This window comes from Chiloscyllium plagiosum, chromosome 13, assembly GCF_004010195.1.
Source record: "Chiloscyllium plagiosum isolate BGI_BamShark_2017 chromosome 13, ASM401019v2, whole genome shotgun sequence".
NCBI classification, from domain to species: Eukaryota; Metazoa; Chordata; class Chondrichthyes; order Orectolobiformes; family Hemiscylliidae; genus Chiloscyllium; species Chiloscyllium plagiosum.
The window spans coordinates 13,339,932-13,349,277 of record NC_057722.1 but is presented as its reverse complement, the minus strand read 5'-3'; the positions used below and the strand labels follow the sequence as shown (position 1 = coordinate 13,349,277).

The window sequence follows — 9,346 nt, the reverse complement described above, 5'->3', positions numbered from 1 at the left end:
ATCACTGTTATTCAACTTGATCTTACAATCCTTATTGTTTCCCATTGGCTCAAACGGTACAAGATTTGTCATGATGAAACAAACCTTCAACATTAACATAATCCAACAAAATGTCCAAGGTTCCTTGCAAAGGTCATGTTTGTACATTGCCTTCATGTCTGCCCTGTAGTTACCTCTGTCTCTACAATTACTCTTACACAACACTCTCCCAGTGGTTGCAACAAAAGTGGAGGAAGACTCCTGCCTTTTAGTGAGGGAAATTTGGTTCTCTTTGTAAGATAACCATCAGCAGCCATGGGTCTAGCTGCCCTGGATTTTGACTGCACCATTTCAGTGTGTCCAACAGCAGATTGAGCTCTGTTTGATTGACAGGTAACAACAAAGGTAGTGATGAAGTGACAAGGATGGGACAGTGAATGTTGTTAACCTGCAAGAGGACAACAGATTCATAATCCAAGGTGCCATTGCCAAACCCTTAGGTAGGCACCTTAGCAATCATGTTACAGGATAGATTAGTAGGCATCTGTGACAACCTGACACCAATTTGAACACTGGTAGTTGGTAATAGCTCTGTTGGTAACAGTCTAGGCTTGCATCATAGCAAACTGTGGCTGAATGAAAACAATCTGAGTTTCCACTGCAACACTCAAAGTACTTTTTTAGTCATTCATGGTTAGGCCAGCAATTATTGCTTGTCCCTAATTGCCCAGAGAGCAGTTAAGATTCAATCACATTGCTGTGGGTCTGGAGTCACATGTAGGCCAGATGGGTATATGAATAGGAAGGGTTTGGAGGGATATGGGCCGGGTGCTGGCAGGTGGGACGAGATTGGGTTGGGATATCTGGTCGGCATGGACGGGTTGGACCGAAGGGTCTGTTTCCATGCTGTATATGACTCTATGACGAGATAAGGATGACAGTTTTTCTCCCTGAAGGACATTAGTGAATATTGTACAGTATACAGTTTCTCTTTATACTGCAATAGTAGCTGAAATATCAGCCATCAGATGTTACATGATCGTTTGTCCACAGTATGTTTGGGCAGAAAGGTGGCAAATGGAGTTCAATGTAGCTAGTGTGAGGTGATTCACTTTGGTAAGAGTAACAAAAAGATGGGGTACTGGGCTAATGGTCGGATACTTGGTAGTGTGGATGAGCAGAGGGATCTTGGTGTCCATGTATACAGATCTTTGAAAGTTGCCACCCAGGTAAATAGTGTGGTGAGGAAGGCATATGGCGTACTGGCTTTTATTGGTAGAGGAATTGAGTTCCGGAGTACTGAGGTCATGTTGCAGTTGTATAAGACTCTGGTGCGGCCGGATCTGGAGTATTGTGTGCAGTTTTGGTCGCCATGCTATAGGAAGGATGTGGAGGCACTGGAACGTGTGCAGAGGAGGTTTACCAGGATGTTGCCTGGTATGGTAGAAAGATCGTATTAGGAAAGGCTGAGGCACTTGGGGTTGTTTTCATTGGAGGAAAGAAGGTTTAGGGGTGACTTGATAGAGGTGTACAAGATGATTAGGGGTTTAGGTAGGGTTGACCGTGAGAACCTTTTTCCACATATGGAGTCAGCTATTATGAGTGGGCATAGCTTTAAATTAACGGGTGGTAGGTATAGGACAGATGTTAGGGGTAGTTCTTTACTCAGCGAGTCGTGAGTTCATGGAATGCCCTGCCAGTAGCAGTGGTGGACTCTCCCTCTTTATGGGCATTTAAGCGGGCATTGGATAGGCATATGGAGGATAGTGGGCTAGTGTAGGTTAGGTGGGCTTGGATCAGCGCAACATCGAGGGCCAAAGGGCCTGTACTGCGCTGTATTCTTCTATGTTCTATGTTCTATGTTCTATGTTTCACCTTCACTTATTTCATCAATTTAAAGATTATCATTGACATTGTTTCCAACACATTACCAGGCAGTGCAGTTCAGATCAGAATAACTTGCTGTGTAAATTACTGTGTTTTCATGTCGCAGATGATTCTTTAAGCAAACATTTTTGGCACTCTCTGGTTACCAACATATCTAACACTGGAAACTTCTCATTTCTTCTGCCATGTGTGATTTTGGACAGTGCAATCACATCTCCTCTTAACTTACTCTGCTCTGAGTAGAATAACGACAAGCCATCTAATTATTCTAAGTAATTGTAATCCCTCATTCCTGCTTCAATTCTAGTGGTTTTCTTCTGCACCCACTTTAAGACAATGATATATTTCATAAAATGCTAAATAACTAATTTTTTGGAAAAAAAATGAAAGGAGACAGAAAACAAGAAACTGCAGGCTGGTTAGCTTAACATCTTTCAATGGGAAAATGTTTGAAGTCATTATTATAGAAGTTCTAGAAGTACACTTAGAAAAAGCCAAGGAATTAGATTGGATCAACATGGTTATATGAATGATAAACAAATTGGCTGGTGTTGTTTGAGATTGTAACATGTGCTGTCGATAAAGGGGAACAAGTGGATATACTGCATGTAGATTTCAAGAAGGCATTGATAAAATGCCACATCAAAAATCCCCGAGGAAAATAAAAGCTCCTGTTATACAGGGGAACTTATTGGCCTGAATGAAGATTGGCTAGCTCACCGGAAGCAGAGCATATGTGAACATGAAATATTTTCCAGTTAGCAAAATAAAGTAAGTGGTTTGCCACGGGGGTGAATGCTAGGGACTTAATGTTTTATAGTTCTTCTATATTACTTGGACGAAGGGACCAAAGGCATGTGTGATAAATTTTCTGATGACACAAAGATATGTAGGAAAGTAAATTATGAAGGAGAAATGAAGAGGAGAAATGAAAATTTTCCAATTTTCCTGTCTGATACCTGGAATGGGTGCATTGTCTTATTATGAGGGAAGAGCGGACATGCTGAAAGGATGTTTCCTATTCTGAGAGAATTTAGAACCAAGTACTTAATATAAGGTGTCATTCATTTAAGATAACGATAAGGGGAAGTATTTTCCCTCAGATGATTGAGAGTCTTTGGAGCTGTCTTGCTAAAAAGGCAATAGAAAGAGAGTCCTTGAGTATTTTTAAGACAAAGGTAGATCGATTCCAGATGAACAAGTTAGGAATAGTCAATCAAATGTAGGCGGGCATGTGAAGTAATCAGGTCAGCTATGGTCTGAGTGAATGGCAGAGCAGGTTTGAGGGGCTAAGTTGCTTATTCCAGATCCTAATAAGTGTGGCACTCAGGTTTGAATAAAGTATTTCAGCTAAGGCTGGACAAGTGATTTATAAAATTGTAATATACACTCATTGTTTTTGTAGGTCAATAGTCCATAAGATTTTGTTTCACAGTTCGTTTAATTTATTGGCTTGCCTTCAAAGATTTTGTGAACACATCTCAGGTTCCTGCTCTCCATTCTAAACTTAACCATTCTGTTCATATTTTTTTCCTTGTTCTTCCTACCAAAATGTATCATTTCTCATTTTGTGTTGAATGTCATCTGCCATTTGTGCAGAGACAAAAAAAAGACTGCAGATACTGGAATCCAAAATAGACAGGAAAGAGGCTGGAAGAACACAGCAAGCCAGGCAGTATCAGGAGGTGGAGAAGTTGGCGTTTCGGGTATAACCCTTTTTCAGGAGGGTCCTGACTTTGACTTCTCCACCTTCTAATGCTGCCTGGCCTTGCTGTGTTCTTCCAGCCTCCTGCCTTTCTAATCTTCCATTTGTGCGTCTATTTTGATAATCTATGTCCTCCTGAATCGTCACTATATATGAGTATTGTCTCATCTACCATGTTTGAAATTTCGCTGTGTATATTAAAGTCAGGATATTAGTAGGTATTAAAGTGAACAGTGTTCTGAATATCAATCCTTCAGTCTACAAAATAACTAATGTTCACCATTACTCTTTCCTTTCTGCTTCTTGACCATTTTTTGTATTCATATCACTTTAATCTGAGAAGTTTTGATAACGTCCATTAAGTGATACCTTGTCAAATGCTGTTTCAAAGTTTGTGAACATAGCATCAACTTCATTAACTTCTCCCTTACTTATCTTTAAATCTTAAGAGTATGGGAAGAGGTTCATAATTGGCTATAAAGGTCAAGGAAATCTCCAAATCTTTTTTATTTTGCAGATAGTACCATCATCCATTTCAGTAGGAAGAATAAGGAGGTCATATACACTTTGGCAAATAAGAATGTAAATGGAGTAGAAGAATGATGTGGTCTGGATTACAGATAAATAAATCACATAAAGTCATAAAGTAAGTGAAGAAGGTTAGATAAAACATTAAACAAAGCATGTTGGATCTGACAATAGGAATAAACAGATCATTTTCAGTACTCCAGGAGTGTTTCAAGAACCCAAGCTATGTCAATGACTAGATGTCTATGAGGTGGCTGGGGAAATTGCAATATGGAATGTGACGTGAGCAAGTGTGAAATTAGTCAACTTGTTAGGAAGAATAGAAAACGGAGTATTTTTTTAAAAATTGAGAGATTTAGTATATGTTGAGATTCTGAACAATCTGTGTCCTTGGAGAAAAAGCAAGCACTTGAGAAGCTAAATGGCATTTTAGCATTTATTGCACAGTGATTAAAGTATAAGAGTAAAGAAATCTTGCTGCAATCAAAAAGGACTTTGGTGGCACCATCCCTGGAGTACAAGGTTGGTCTCTTTACCTAAGCAAGGATATAATTGCTATAGTGGAAGAGCACTGAAGGTTTAGCTGTTTGATTCTGGCTTGGAGGATTGAAGATTAAGAAATGATTGAGTAGAATGGACTTGTGTTCTCTGGAATTCAGAAGAATTAGAGGTGATTATGTTAAAATACATGCAAGTCTTAAAGTGCTGCCTCAGGATAAGTGGTCTACCATTAAGAACTAAAATGAGGAGAAATTTGTTCAGTCAGAGGCTCATGAATCTTTGGAATGCTCTCTGCCTGAGATTTGTGCATGTTTAGTTGCTGATTATATTTAAGACTTTTATCTATAGATTTTTAAGCAATAGGGAAATCAAGAGCTATGACATAGGACAGAAGAATGGAATTAATATAGATATTCTGTCACTAACTTACAGAATGTTAGAAAAGACCCAAGGATAATATGGTCCATTCCTGCAGCTATTCCTAATGGTCTTATGTTCTTCCTGCTTTAAGAGAGTATTATTTATTATTGCTTTACGAGTAACCTTTCCTCTCTTTTGTTTCTCTTGGTATTGGATGTATCACTTGCATTCTTTGATTATGCTCTGGTTTTATTGAGCTGCCACTACTCTTAGTTCCTCGCATCCCTGGTTCATTCTTATGTTAGAATGAGGCTCTCTCTCACTCTCTGTAATATAACTATCTTTATTTGTACCTGTATATCGTTGCACGTTACCAAATAAATCTCTCTGCTTTCTTCCTCCAGCTCCATGACAGGTTTCTCTTGAGACTCTCTCATTGTGCTCCAAAAGTGAGGACTGCAGATGCTGGAGATCAGAGTCACAAAGTGTGGCTCTGGAAAAGCACTGCAGGTCAGGCAGCATCCGAGGAACAGGAGAATCGACATTTCAGGCATAAACTCTTCATCATGAATGTGGGTGGAAGGGGACTGAGAGATATATAAGAAAGTGGGGGTCGGGCTGTGGGGAAGGTAACCAGGAAGGCGGGAGGTAGGTTCAGGTGGAGGGTGATGGTGATAGGTCAGAGAGGAAGGTGGAGCTGATCGGTGGGAAGGAAGATGGACAGGTAGGAAAATTCATGAGGGCGATGTCAAGTTGGAGGGTTGGATCTGGAATGAGGTAGTGGGGGGGAGAGGGGATGAGGAAATGGTGAAATCAACATTAATTCCATGTGGTTGGAGGGTCCCAATGTGGAAAGTGAGGGGTTCTTCCTCCAGGCGTGGGTCTCTTGGATTTGGCGATGGAGGAGATCCAGGACTTGCATGTCCTTGGCAGAGTGGGACGGGGAGTTGAAGTGGTCAACCTCAGGGCGATGTTCCACAAGTTGGCACCCTGTCTCCTCAGTGTAGAAGAGACCACATCAAGACCACTCCGAATACAGTGCAATATCCTCTGCCATTTGCGCCATCTACAATCAACCTCACTACCAGAGATATATTTCCGTCCCCACCCCTATCAGCATTCTGCAGAGACCATTCCCATTGTGACTCCCTCTTTAGGTCCATATCCCCACCAATCCACCCTCCACTCCTGGCACCAAAAACCTGTGCCCACACCCCGCCTCTCACCTCCATCTAAGGCCCCAAAGGATCTTTCCACATCTGGCAGAGATTTTCCAGCACATCCAAACACCTCATCTACTGTGACCGTTGTTCTTGATGTGATCTCCTCCATATGGAGGAGACAGGACATTAACTCATGAAATGTTTCAGGGAACATCTCTGGCACACAAACAACCCCACTGCCCTGTTGGCTGACCACTTCAACTCCCCTTCCCATGTACAAGTCCCGGGCTTCCTCCATTGCCAAACCCAAACCACCTGATGCCTGGAGGAAGAACTCCTCATCTTCCACCTTGTGACCCTCCAACCACACGGCGTCAAAGTCGATTTCACCATGATTCCTCATGTCTCCTCCCCTCATCTTATCTCAGATCCAACCCTCCAATTTGGCAATGCCCTCTTAACCTATCCTACCAGTCCATCTTTCTTCCCATTTATTTGTTTAATCCTCCCCATCACAATCAAACCCCACCTGCATTTACCTATCACCTTTCCAGCTACTTCACCCCCACCTGCTTTTTATCTCTCATCCCCCTTTCCCCCTCCAAATTCCTGATGAAGGGCTTCTGCCCAAAATGGTGATTCTCCTGCTCCTTGGATGCTGTGTGTGCTTTTCCAGCGCCACACTTTTTGACGCTGTATACAGCTGATGTCAGAGTAGCGTCATCAGGTACATAGTCATCATTAACGTATTAAATCCCATGTGTTCTTCTTTCTAATGGCATTAAATTGGGAAAGGCGTTACATGAAATTGGAATAAACCATACTGAGAGCATGATGAAAAGTTCTAGCCCCCACATTGCAGACAAAATATAGTGGGTATTTGGATGTTGTATTATTGTTATTAACTATTATATATTGTTATTTATTGTGGCTATTTATTGTGTCTATGTGGGATAGGGGTCTTAGCTTTCTAACATTTTCTGTCCTTGTTTGTGCCATCCACCCTGTTCATTTGGTTTATTGTCATAATCTAGCTTGATAAACAGAAGAGAATTTTATGTTAGCATCAAAATAATATACATTTTCCCAGAAGGAACTGCCTTTTGAAGTCAGGGAAAATACAGTTGATATAAATTTGTTTACTCTTGCAGCGAGTATCACACACCAAGCATGTGCTGGAGTCTGGAGGTGGAATGCATGTTCCAGTTTGAGCCTTGGAACTCATTCAAACACGGCTGGTGACCTTTTTGTCCAGACAAAGGAAGCTTTCTGGGTTAAAAAGGACCAAATTGATCCAAATGTCTTCCTGTTGTAAATTCTAGGATGGGGAGGGAGGGCACAGCAGCTCAAGTCAGCAATTCTGTTTCCCCACTTTTGTCTCCATTTTAAGAGAAGTTTTAAAAACTACACTTACCATTTGGATGGAAGGGTCTTTCTTCAAGGAACGCTTGCTAGTCCACATTCAGAACAAGGGCATTCCACCCAGCACCAACACATTTCTGAGAAAGATCCTCAAACAAGTGTTATGCTAGTGGCTTTATTTTTACCCTGTGATTGGTTGCATTGTTTCTGAGGGTAAGTTCACTTTGTGTATTTATGAAATATGTAGTGCACCCAACAATGTGTGAGAATACACTTGAAATTGAGAATACGTTGGAGGTGTAAGAAAGCTACCTGCATTACAGTACTGAGCTCGTTAGTCAAATATGTTTGCTCACTTCTATAGGGGAAGTGGTGTTGTTGTGATAACATCACATGATTAGTAATCTAGAGTCCCAAGCTAATGTTACAGGAACATGGGTTTGAATCCCACCATGGAAGATGGTGACATTTGAATTCAACAAAATCTGAAACTAAAAGCTAGCCTAATTGTGGCCATAAAACCACTGTCAATTATTGTAAAAAAAAACACACTTCATAAATATTGTTTAGCAAAGGAAATATGCCATCTTCCCAAATGTGACTCCAGATCTACTGTGATATGGTTGCTATCTGCAAAGGCCTAGAGAGACAGTCAGCTAAAGGCCAACTATGGATGGAGAATGAACGCTGTTCATATCAACGCTGTTCGATGCCCACATTCCATGAAAGAAATGTTTAACCAACTTCGTACCTTCATCACAGTAAGTCAACCTGGACCTTTTCTTTACGAACCAAGCCATCCAGCTTTGTCATCAGGAACAGAAAAGCCCATTTGACGTTTTGAGCCTGCTTTGCCATTCGATTTGGCTATTCATCTAACTCAGAACCTTGTTCCAGCTTTCTTCTTGTATTCTTTGACCCCTTTAGCCCGAAGAAATATATCTAATTCCTTCTTGAATTTGTGAATCCAAATAACAAACATTAACGGTCCCAGCATCAAAACCTAGGGTATACCACTGGTCACAGACTTCCAATTTCAAAAACAAATCTTCACCTTCATTCTGCCTCCTATTTGTAAGCCACATTTGAATCCATTTCACCAACTCACCTTACAATGTTTGAGTTGAAACAGGTGCAATGTGTGTGTTCTTTCTGCTTACAAAGAACAGTGCCTTGAGTATTAATATATGCATCTTCCAATAAACACAAGTACACTACACTGCAATCCTAAATTGGTCATCAGTGTCATTCTTTGCATCCTCAGGATTATCCAGAAAATGTTGTTCACTTGCAGAATCACATCTAATGTTGGGATATTGTGTCGAACATAAACCTCCCTTCACTGGTAAGTTTACACATTGGGATTCCAACCATTCCACAGCTTATAATAAAAGCTTCTTAGGCAACCTCATAAATAGTGCCCAAGCCATTTGTTTCCCATGCAATCCTGATGCTGAAATCAGGCACATAAATGTCAACCTATGGAATAATGGCTACCCGGATCACGTTTTGCTCGGTATCACCTAAAACCAAGAATTGGCAAAACAGCAACACTCATGGTACTGAAAAGTACCTAGTCTACTTTCAGATTACACAGAAAGTGTGAAGAATCTCAAATGTTTAAGCCAGCTGCTTCATGCTGATACTATGTAATAGCAACACAAGTGGTGTTTGTCACTGACCAGATCCTGACTTCAAGCCAAAAAGATCTCCTACTCAAGGTACAAATCAATAATGTGGAAAATGAATTTCAATGCTGCTCTATGTCTCAAAAACTGATGGATTATATTAAACAGCATAACCCTTCCACTATTTACAACAAGCAACTGACTATATCCAGCTAGATCAGATCTGACAACCA

General features: G+C 40.8%; 1 protein-coding gene across 1 annotated transcript in view; it reads right to left on the bottom strand.

Annotated features, from left to right (window-relative positions):
- The window catches only part of LOC122556295 (rho guanine nucleotide exchange factor 4-like), an 84,402-nt gene extending 79,005 nt beyond the window's left edge, over positions 1–5,397 (bottom strand). Inside the window, exon 1 of the mRNA XM_043702924.1 lies at positions 5,314–5,397. Coding sequence (XP_043558859.1) covers positions 5,314–5,397 — 84 coding nt within the window. The remainder of the gene's footprint in view (positions 1–5,313) is intronic.
- Positions 5,398–9,346: the final 3,949 nt, after the last annotated feature.